The sequence below is a fragment of the Dermacentor albipictus genome, chromosome 1 (genome assembly GCF_038994185.2).
Source record: "Dermacentor albipictus isolate Rhodes 1998 colony chromosome 1, USDA_Dalb.pri_finalv2, whole genome shotgun sequence".
NCBI lineage: Eukaryota > Metazoa > Arthropoda > Arachnida > Ixodida > Ixodidae > Dermacentor > Dermacentor albipictus.
The window spans coordinates 505,935,888-505,947,894 of record NC_091821.1 but is presented as its reverse complement, the minus strand read 5'-3'; the positions used below and the strand labels follow the sequence as shown (position 1 = coordinate 505,947,894).

Here is a 12,007-nt window from a genome sequence, read left to right as displayed (position 1 = left end):
AAAAAAAGATGATGGCGCTGAATTTGACAAATGGTCACATTAAAAAAAAGCAAAGAACAAAACACTGGTGAAAAAAATAACTACGTTCATACAGGCAATGCAGAAAATTTGCAACAAGAAAACTGACTTTCAGCATGATCATATTCGACAGTAAAAATAAACAAAATTATGTTTGCTGCCCAGCAAGTCGCTCAGCAGCACGGTGGAATCGCGTCATGGCGGCCCTCTCGACATCCTTTAAGGTGGCATCTGAGTGTCTGACATCATTAGTACCGTAAAAACCGGACTATAGGTCGGACCGAAATATAGGTCGATCCCCCTACTAACGAATTCTAAAAATGAAAAAAATCTTCTTCAGTGGCAAAAGTACCGAAAGACATGACACCCTTACCTATAAACAAATGCGACTCAGCGGGTTGCACAATGGTGACAGTATTTATTTAAATGCTGCTCGCATGTGCACCTGGCCATGTTTTTAGCGGTATCGCGCGACCATCGACCCGCGTGCTTGTCAACACCGTATTAACGGCGCTGAGCAGCGAAACAAACGAGATACACGCATGTGTACACATGCCCTTACTTTCGCTATTTCGCCGCTCCGTGCCGTGATGATAAAAGGTGCTGACAAACACGCGGGTCGACGGTCACGCGATACTGTTAAAAATTCGTCGGGTGTACAGTACACAGAAGGGCACGAAGTCCGCAAGCGCTACTCCGAATCAGAGCAACACGTTGGAACAGAGTCGGATGACGAGTGATTCTCTCTGTCCAGTCCATAGGCGCGTGCGATCTCTACCGCTTTCAAACGAATGCATTCGACAACAGGCAGCTATCTTACACGCAGCTCTCGGACGGACTCCGCAACCTTGCCTTCCAGTTCTGCAGTCCGCTGCGATCCGGCCACGAAATGACGTTTTTCTTTTGGTTGCTGCAAGTTGTAATACATTGCTTTTACCTGCGCCGCTACTGAATGCTATTTTGGGATACTCCAAGTTCGCGCTGTGCCGCCAGGTTGCCGTGGGCTTCCGCGTACTCAATCGCCTTTTTCTTGAAGGCGACGGTGAATTGACGTCGGCTTCCGCTCATTTTGAAACAAAATGAAAATTCAGCCTTTAATTATTATAACTTTGCGACAGTGGAAACGCAGAATGCCGGTGCCACAATGTCGCCATGCCATAGAATAAAGAACCAACGTCGCGCTGCTGATGATGGCAATGGTGAAGGCGGCTATTTACTTCATCCGCCCATTTTTACAAGACTTCCCTAGTTTTTCCGCCAATGTCCGGTATATAAGTCGAGGGTCGGCTTATATACGGGAGTTCGACCTATATTCCGGTTTTTACGGTACATGTGCCTGCATGCATAAGCAAAATTATCCTTGTTATAATTTGCGCACGCCACACAAAACTTGGACCAGTATCACACTCTAATAAATAAACAAAACTAAATACAGGGGAACCCCGGCTACACGTCTCCCGGTTTTGCGATGACCCAGGTTTTATGACGGATTAGCGCAGTCTCGGCGAAATCCCTATTAGCAGCAATGCATTATGTACCCCAGTTATCCAACGAAATTTTACGCCTGACCGGCGTTATGCGACGACCCTCGCGAAACGCGTTCATTTCTCTCCCCACCACCAGCAGCCGCCTGCAACGCCCGCTGTGCTGACATAGTGCCTTTTCTTCTCCACCATCACTTCCTCCCTCTCTTCTCAGCGGCGTCGCCTCTCGTCGCACTGAGTAAGGGTTTCTCTCCTTTCAGTTTCCCAGCAGCAGATCGCTGACAAGGTATCGCGGAGAGGCCTAGGTTTATCGCATGTGTTCTTTGTCGTAATCCTAGTGACCAGCGTTCAGCGGAGGTTTTGAGTAAGTCAAGGATTCGATGGAAGCCCGTCTGGTTGGGATGAAACGTGAAGCAATAAAACGACGGACACTGACCAAAAGAAGTTGTGTGGAGTTGTGTAGAGCAGTTGTGTGAAGCGATGCAACGCACAATGTCCCGAAAGCAGACAGTTCTGTCGCTTAGCGATAAGCTGAATATTATCGAGGAAGTGGAAATACGGCATGGAGCCACGAAAGCTAGCATTGCCCCGTGCCTTAAGATGCCCAAATCTTCGGCATCATTAAGTGTGTCAAGCAAGGGTGCTGGAAGCATTTAGTGCATCGTCGGCTGGCAGCTATGGAGCGCAGATTGTCGGAAAAAAAGATCGCTGTGCTCGTTACCATGCATTTTACTTGTTACCATGCTCGTTACCGACGCAGTGTCGCGAAGCACAATCGCTAACTCGTTCAAGCACTGTGGCTTTAAGCGAAAGACTGCCTCCTCTGCTGGGGACGCAACAACCTCGATGCCGCTCGAGGCCAATGCAGGCTTTGCCGATGACGATTTCGAAGGTTTAAACCTCACCACTACCTTTGCCGAGTACATGGAGGCCGACGACAATGTTGCAATCTGCAGCGAGGTGTCGCTGGATGACGCCATCGAGGAGGCTTTGCCTAGTGCCGACACCGCTGCGACATCAAACGAGGACGACGACGCCACAGACGCCGTGCCTGTGCCTACCACGTTTGCCGAGGTGCTTGGTATCCGGAACTTCATCTGTTCACGCGACGCTGTAGAGGGCCTCCTTTTGGACATTGCCCAACTTGAGCGAAAGCTCTTGGCTCACGGATCAAACAAGGTCCAAAAGAAACTTACAGACTTTTTTTAAAGTTCGCGCCGGCTGGCGGGAATTGTGGCAGTGGGCGAACCTTTACGGCACGAAAAGGTTCGTTTGAATAAAGCATGGTTGGTACCTGTACTGCAGCATTAATTCTTATTGCATTTACTTTTTTCGTAATTTGGGTTTCCAAGCCTTGCAGAGTGTGTTACTAGTTTACATTGAAGTTTCTTGTAAATCAGTTGCACGAAATAAGTAGTATTTTTAGAGGCATAATTTAGGTTCGGATTTTACGGCGCCCGCATTTTACGGCGCTCTTTCACGGTCCCGAGAATGTCGTATAATCGGGGTTCCACTGTACCTGCACTAAACTCAGAAGAGTATTAATAATAGGTCTATAAGCCATAACCTGTTACAATGTCCTGCATTATATATATTTTACCACGGAATCTCTATCTAGCTAGGCAACAAGGAATCCGTTCTACCAAAACAGCTGAGGTACAGTAAGTACATATACTGCTTGACACTAGATTTAAAAAGAAGTGATATCAAACTTGCTACACCTAACTCACCACACATTAGCTTCCACAGATGCAGCTCAGATAATTTTTTTTTCCCCCTTCATACCAAATCAGCTGAAGGTGATTGCCGCATTCCAGCCCGGAAGGGATTGTACTATGCGCATCTTCTTTTTTTTTTGTTTGGTTGAGTGCCCACCTTGAACAGCCATGTACTTCTGTAAATAAAAAATTATAGAGACAGAGCTATAAAGATAAATTGGGATCCAGTTAGCATTGAAAGTTTTGCAACCTAAATGATGTCTTGGTAATAGAAAAGTGCTAACTGGCTTCTAGTATTATTCATATTCCTTAAAATTGTCAGAAATAATAAACATAACATTCTTAGGGTGTCTACCAACTGGGGAAACCAGGAATTCTCAGAGAATTCGAATATTCCGGAAATACTCTGGGAAAACTCACGAAATTTGTGCTTCTCTCAGGGAAAATTAGCTGCAATTTTATTGAAAGGGAACAAAAGTCGCGTTAATGCTAGCTCCAGTAACAGAGGAATCGCAACAAATCGTCATTGACACCGTGTCATTGGCACGAAGTATTGCCAGAGTAGTTAACGACCGATTTCCAGACGTCCAATTTTTCGGACATGCCCGATAATTTGCACACCTTTGCAGCGCCACAACGTACTCCATATAGTCAATGTATATTGCCCTGACTGCAGGTCTGAAATGGGAATAATCAAAGCCACCACCGCCGCCATTTTGATTATCTCGCTGCCTCTAACAGGCACTCTCACACGCAGATCCGCTGGAAGCCGTAGCCACCACTGTGGCAATGTTAGGCCTAGCTACTTTGATGTTCGCTGTTAAGCTCACAGCCGTGCGGTGCCATGTTTTTCATTGAAAGAATTCTCCGCTGTCAGCAATGGCACCGACTCCACCTTTGTAATTCTCGGGATTGGCTTCGAAGCTCGCAAAGCACAGCACGTTGTGTAATGCCAGTCTCCGAAAGTTAGCTTCGCCTCTGTACTGTAGTACTATGTGGTGAAGTTTAACAAGTGTGGGAAGGGGCAGTTGTTATGGGACACAGTATGTATTTCTTAATTATGCCTGTGTGCAACCCCGTCTCCTTTCACAGTATGAGCACTGATATGCCTTATAAATGTACTGGCAGGTCTTCGGAGATTTTTCAGACCTGTGGCAATTTGAGTCCTGGAGCGCAGTTAAAGATATGCATTCATTTTCTTCGGACTGCTCGATTTTTTGGATGTTCTTGCAGGCCCTAGAGAGTCCAAAAAATCGAATGTTGACTCTACAACTGACCAAGAGGATGCTTCAAATGGTCCATGGGGCGAATGCATGGCGGAAGGAGGATGGGAACAGACAGGACCAACGCACTGAGGAATTAAAGGGAAAGGAAGCATGCTGCCGCCTCTTTGAAGGAGCTGACACCGAGATGCAGATGCCTCCTCATCCAAACCAAAATAAACTCTTTAAAGTAGTGAACCCCAACACTGAGATGTTGTGTATGGGCTGAGAGCATGTCAGGACAGTTGAGGTTGATTTCCCAGCTGCTGGGAGAGAATCTTAGTCGTGACAAAGTTCAGGCCTGATACCGATGAGCTTGGTTGGTCCATGTGTGTCTGGTTAAAGTACCCCAGGACAAGCTCAGCTCATCGACGGTACTTTTCATTATCCTGCAATGCGTTGGACGAGCTGCATTCATTTCGCTGGTTTTTATGGCTCCTGATAGATGGCAGCACACATTCTGCCAAGCATTGCAAGCTGGAACAGGTTTATTCTGGTGGAGGAAGCAAAACATGTTGGCAACTGGGGTTTTTCAAAATAGTTTGGCCACTTTTGGTCAGAATTTTGGATAATGGTATGGCATAGCAGGGGTAAATGCAGCAAGTGCCCCAAATGGGCTGGTTTCGGTCCTCTGTGCCTACCAAAATGTGCTGAAGGAGTTGGAACTGCAGCAGCGAGTATACAACACGACAAACACGCAACGGAAAAAAAAGCACATAGTGCTGCCTTTGTGTTCTCCTCGCAGACTATACTGCTGGAGGCCAGCCAGCTGCCAGAGAAGATGCTCACCTCACACTGCTACTACTCGGGAAAACTTGGCCTGCTGCATGTAAGTAAGACAACACTGTTTTGATAACCTGAGTGCCTCTTTTCTTTCAGCTGCAAAGCAGTAGTAATGCCCTGGCAAATGAGTTTAAAACATTCTTCAAAGCATTCTTGTGGACTAGATGAGGGAGTTGTAGAATTCAGATTTGGACATAGACAAAGTAAAACTCAAGATCATAGTTGCTGTGATCTTGCGGCGCTGTGCTATCTACAGCTATGAACAGGCTAATTCATGCCCGAGGTAAATGTGGTCATTTGCAGAGTGGCTTCAAGCACAGCAGTTATATATAAATTTTCAGAATTCACTAACACATCTTTTCACTGTTTTACAGACAGTCAACGAAATGTCATGCCGTCATTCACATGTTGTCATTCTCATGCTGTCATCCAGTTAACTGCTCTGCTCTGTGAGTTCAGGACGTCAAAGGACTCTTCCTTGTGCTGATAACTGTCGCATTGTGTTCCGAAGTACTGCAGTTCTACTGGTACAAATTTTCGGCAAGAAAATACGGTGCTGCACATGTTTGGGAGTCTCCGAGCATTGCATAACAAGAATGTAACAAGCTGTCTGTAATTTAGGTACAATAAAATTAAAATTACCGTTCCATCTACCCTCAAGCAACCATGGATATCCGTTGGACATCCTATGGATATCTGTTTCTGATATAACGGACATCCACTGGACGCCCGCAAATCTCCAGCAGACATTCGTAGGACATCCAGTCGATATAATTAAAAACAAATTTGTACATTTATTGGTAATCCAAAATCAATATAATGAAGTTCTGCAAATCTGCAATTTGCTTCTACGCGCATAATATATTTGTGCGCATAATATTGCACAACAATGGGAAATAGCTTCCCCATCGCAAAGTGAACAGATCTTCTCATCTTGCGCAAATCATGTCTCGATCACGATCGGGCAGCAGCTAGGACGGAGCAACCACAGAAATGCAAGATAACCGTGCTAATCTTGCAATGCCAGTCTCAGAAACGCTCGAAACGCGTGCAATACAAGCATGCCAGTGATTCAAATTTGCGCAAGCCAATAAGAGCATTCTGTATGCACTGCATGACTACAGAAACTTTGTAACTTGACTACAGATTGCTTTTTTGGGCTTTATTCGTGCATGCATAAACATGGCGCGGCGGCTAAGGACGTCTATTACTACACGGCTTGTATGGTGCCAGTGGCCACAGCAGAGCGTAATCTAAAGGACGTTTGAAAAGGACCAACATCGGTGGATGGCACGCAGCTTATGTTGGCTCTAACTATCCAATGGAAGCCTCCCCAAGACGTGTGAGTGAGCTGCCTAGGAAAAAAGCCATTGCATTCTTGTGAAGGTGCTTTTGCTGTGGCCACATGCATAACCTATAAGTCACCATAAGAGCAAATACGCGCCTTGCACCAATAGCATTCATATATATCATGATCATCATCATCATCAAGAGCAAACACACTTGAACCCTTTAATCGAATTATTTTGAAAAAACTTTCCCAGGTGGTCAAATTACTTTATTGCGGATCTTGAATGTACAAAATGTATAAAGTCGGGAATAAATAGTAAAAAAAAAATTAGGAACATTATTTTGGTGTCAGCATCACTCAGAACTGCAAAATGTTCAAGAGTATTTCAGAGTGTGGTACTCCTTGAAACACGGGTCTATGCACAGCACCTTATCGCAGTCTGCACACCTAAAATGCGTGTCTGTTCTCCTCTTGGAGCGACGAGTTGTGTTGGCGTACACATGACATCTCTGCATGCAGCTGCCTTGGGCAGAGGTCTGAGGCACCCTCTCGCGTAAGCGCGTTGTCACAGAGAGCAAGAATACTTCGTGAGTGGTGTTGACAAACAAGCTAAGAGCAGTGCCAATCAAGATAGAAATCAACTTCCGCCGCCCCTGCGAGAGCGTGCCGACAAAGAGAAAACTCGCGTTTCGTGCGCCTCCATTGCGATCACGTGGCAAAACCAAAACCGCAAAAGGGGTGTTGCCGCAGTCTGCGCGACGCGCTGATGTTAGAAATCAGTTCTGTTTATCACCCCAAGAAGGTAGCACAATTTTCAATCACTTCTTCTAAGCCCTAAGAGGTGGCAGCACCTCCCAGTGAGCATGCATTGTCATTATGACGCGTACGGCAAAGACCTTGCGGGACAGAAAACCGCCGCCGTACGTGTACGGCAGAAACCTTCAAAGGGTTAATATATTAAAAAGAAATTTTTAGGAAAGAAAGGTTAGAGAAAAAAAGATAGAGCACACTAAAACACGAGAATTTTATCATGATTTTCTGACATGGCCACACCCGCTTTCTAAACCGATTTAAACAAAAATAAACTATAGTCGAATCTCAATAAATGTAACATGAAGAGGCCCGAAAATTTTGTTTGAATTAAAAGGAGGACTTATTTTTGAAGTATTTATGCACCACAGCACGATGCACGAGCTGTGTGAGTTGTTAAATATTGCTGCGCGCAAGCACACAGCAAGCAAGGACCACGAAACTGCCCATTCCAGCCAACGCTCGCTTCCTGATAACGGCAGAAACTGAAACTTTAAAGGGACACTAAAGGTTACTATTAAGTCAACGTGGACTGTTGAAATACCATCACAGAAACCTCGAAACGCTTATTTCGTGGCAAGGAGAGACTTATTTTAAGGGGGGACACGGCTCTTTGCGGCGAAAAAATCGCGAAAAAATCGAATTTTTGAAAACGAAATTTTCGATATCTACAGCTAATATTCCTTTAATTCACCAAGTTTCGAATCTCGGGGAAGAGTATTTCGTTCGCAATATCAATTTATAACATCACTGTGAGCTGAATTCCGCGCAAAAATAGCCCATTTTATCGCGGCGCGTAGCTCTTTTTCTACGCGCGCGATCGCAGCCATCTTGGTCTCGTTGGAAAGAGGAGCCTTCCTTCTTTAATTTCCCGCCAAAAGTGACTCCGTCGGTACGCCAGTGACGTCGAAATCCGGGGAGGAAAAAAGCCCGAACGCGCGATCCGATTTGTTGACTAGCGCACGTGACCAAAAACGCGTGCTGTGGTTGGCTGCGCGAGGTTCCCATCGTCTGCTCCACTCCGCAGGTGACGCGACTGCGCGTCTCGTAGGTTGGTTGGCGCATGCCCAACGATGTCCGATCTACCGGGAAAGTTCGCCACGAGGCACAAGTTCGGCAAAAAGAATAAGCGATCAGCTTATAACTTTCAAAAGCGCTCCATTCCTTCTGAAAGCATCGAGAGTAGCTCGCCGCCAACCGCAAATGATGCCGAAACCGCGGACGATGCCGAAGTAGGCCTAGCCAGCTCACAAATGAGCGAAATCGTTACGGACGGCGGCTGCGTTCGGCGTGACACTGCAATGTTGCAGCGTGCGGATTTGTTGCAGAGGGAGATGAATGCTCAAAAAAACTTTGAGTTCTTGCGTCAACGCCAGCAACAAAGCGGGTGTTGGATTTGCTCACTCGCGCCGACGGCGTTGCAGCCCCGCCAGTCGACGCCGAGGCAGGCTTCGCTTTCCTCAGTAGGACTCCGTGAACGGACTGATGTCAAGTGCAAGGTGTGCGGCGGCAGCGTCGCAGTAGGCAGAAGCGAACGGTAATCTGGCCTCGCCATAAAGATCGTTATCACGTGCGCGTGTTGCGGCGATATCGCGTCGGCATGGAGCTCGACCCGCGTGAACAACCTTGCCGCGCGCGCGATGCAAGCCACCGGGAATCGGCGAACGGCGCTAAACGATGTTTTTGCCGCATTTGGATGGCCGTGGTTAGAGCGACTATATTCCTTGTGGCTTTTAGCCACTTTCACTGTAAAATAATGCAAAATTATTTCTGTACTTTTGATTAAAAGTGAATGCATTCCTTTTTTCTCGTTTTCTCAAAACATCGACTTTTCACTTGTACACAATGTAGGGTCAGATTTTGGAATTTATGCTTTAAACTTTTTCAATTCTGCTTTAGATCAGACAGTAGGGTAGCCACAATTCGAACAGTAAAGATTGAATTGCTATAAAATTACTAATATTTGATATATCAAAATAGTATTCCTACCATTATGTTCCTTATGTTTTCTAGTACCCAGGCATGTGCCAATATGAATATCGTAGCGCATTTTTTTCCCCTATTGTGTCTGCAAATTATGAACAATGAATTTCATTTATCTTCAGAACTAAATGGCCTATTGGAAAAATAATTATATTTGAAATCAGCACAAAAGTCTTGACAAGAATGGAAAGTTTCATGAACATTGATGGAAAACATCATGAAGATTATTTGAATTAGTGTCCCCCCTAAAGAAGCAAAAGTTTCATTCTTGCCTGGTTGGACCCCTGTATCATCCTTGATCAATTTAATATTCAAGCATTTGCCGTAATCACCATAAACATGTCCTGAAATGTTTTTTCTCGTTTTCTCAAAACGACATTTTTGATGGTAGTGTAGTTTTGGAGTGACGATATCTCTGGTTCTACTCATCTTATTGCAATAATTCTTTTTTCATCAGAAAGGTGGACAAATTGGGAGTGCAGTAGGCCTAAAATATGAACAAATATCATTACAGAAATTTTGAAAAAGTAATAATTCCTCCAGGGTTTCACTAATGCCTTCTGCTTACAAAAGTTTGACATGCTGTAACTTCGGCATAAATCAGTTTATAATATTCATTCTTGTAGCACTGCAACCTCTGATCATTCAACATCATTTTGATGTGCCAGTCTCCTTCATTAACAGCCAGCATTGTAGAGAGAACTTGCCTCCCAATTAGTCCATACAAAAAAATATGAATTGCTTATATTTTGAAAAGTACTTGTTGCATGGGAAAACCAATTGAATATTTGAAATCAGCATGTCAAAATACATAAGTGATGGAAGTTTTATCAAATTGTGGCCCCAAATAAAAAATGAAAATTTAAGTGGGGTGTCCCCCCTTAAGAGAAAATGCGTTCTGAAGCGTCCGCGTACCTCTAGCGCAGTTCAAATCGCCCGCCCTCCGATCGAGGAGAACTGACATCATGGTCTCATAGTGACGTTGCGCCATCGGTGAGTAGAACGGCGTCCGCAGACGGCGCTACGGCTTTTCTGCGCAAAACGCAAACGCGCGGCCAGAAACAGAGCCAAGACAGAGCCGACAGCAGAGCGAAAGCGGGAGTATGGTGGCTAGCAGAAGAAGAAACTAATTACGTCCCACATTACGTCCCACGGCACACGGAAAGTCCGTTTTCGTTAAACTATAGGCTGCGGCGAGCTCGCAGCGTAGTCGGCGTGGTCTGTGAGAAGTGACGAGCCTTTCCGCACTCGCAACAGGGCATAAAAAAGTGCAAATCGACGCAAAACTCGGCCTAGAAACGTGCTTCGCCACAGCCGACCCAGATGTCGTTTCCCGCTCCGCCACCAGGCGCCGCTACTATACCTCAAGCTCCAGCGCAAGACGCCCGTAAGCTGGTACTTCATTCTATGACGCAAACTTCGACGCTCGTCGCAATGGACCCTGACACCGACAGATTGGCTCGCGATGGTGGGCTCAACTTCAGCGATTTGAGCACCGACGAGCGCGACCTGCTGCTGAGGGCTCGCACTACGACAGCGGCCTCGACACCGGCTCTCCGGAGCGGGAAAGCAACGAGGGCTTCCCACGACATCACATGGACGTGGCATTCTCGCTGCTTGTTCCAAATGAAAGTTTCGCGAGCCAGCAGAACCCTCACAGCACGACGCGATAACGAAAGTACTGAAACTCCAAAGCGTGCGCGGCGCAGAGTCGTGCGCGCAGAGTCGAGTGAAAACGAAACCTTTCGACCACCCATACTACTGAAGGGTAACGTCAAAATCTTATTTTTTGTTAGAATCGAGTAGACGTAGACAAGTAGCATTTTCTTCCGTCTTATAATCGAATGAAATGATATTTTTAATACGAGTAGTTGAGTATTAGTAACATAAATTACGGGGAGACCTTTCGTCATCGGTTTAGTACCGGAATGTTGCTGGGGGGTCTCAAATCGTGTCATGCATTTACCTCAATTTCTCGTTTACTAAAGCTCTGTTCGCGATTGTATTGACGCCTTAGACGTTCTAGAACATTGCTCTACCACTTTAACTTGACTTTCTGGTAACCTTTAGTGTCCCTTTAAGGAGCGGGCTAAGCGGGCGCTGGGCCGTTGGGGCTGGCGGTCCACCGCGAAGACGGTTGGAGATGAAGGAGTTGAGAGGCAGCGTGAGGGGAGCATAGTTGCGAGAAAGGGCAGGAGGGAAGCGAATTTGCTTTCCCGCCAGTTTGTTGGATGGCGATAATTACCTCTGCCACCTACTGCCACCGAAGTAGCGGAGTTGCTGAGGCCAGACTGGGCTTCCTCTACTGCTTCCCTCTACGTACTCGCATGTCTTTTTCTTTCGTCTGCTGACAGATTGGGGCTGTGCTTACCTTCTTCATCCTGCGTTTTTAACGTGAGTCACGTCTTATGAAGATGACTAATTAGTTGCCGTTGATCATAATCATGTTGGTGTGCTCCATTCTGTTGCGGTATCACCGCGTTCAAAAGACAAGGAGAATGAGGTACTGGATGTCGCCTCCGTGTCCTTGTATTCTATTCAGAGTCTGTCTTGTTGTACAGAATCGGATATGGCGCACTGTCCCCAACAACCTTTCCATTGGAACATCTCGGTTTAGACGCGTCATTGTAAAATAACAAGCACGGACGAGACCAACCA

General features: G+C 46.0%; 1 protein-coding gene across 3 annotated transcripts in view; it reads left to right on the top strand.

Moving 5' to 3' along the window:
• The window catches only part of LOC135907566 (telomere-associated protein RIF1-like), a 307,714-nt gene that overhangs the window by 92,137 nt on the left and 203,570 nt on the right, over window positions 1–12,007 (top strand). For all 3 annotated transcript variants that reach the window (XR_010566054.1, XM_065439245.1, XM_065439243.1), the window contains exon 14: window positions 5,228–5,311. Coding sequence is in view for 2 of the 3 variants with exons in the window: in XM_065439245.1 (XP_065295317.1) it covers window positions 5,228–5,311 (84 nt within the window). In the remaining variant the exon portion in view is untranslated. The remainder of the gene's footprint in view (window positions 1–5,227; window positions 5,312–12,007) is intronic.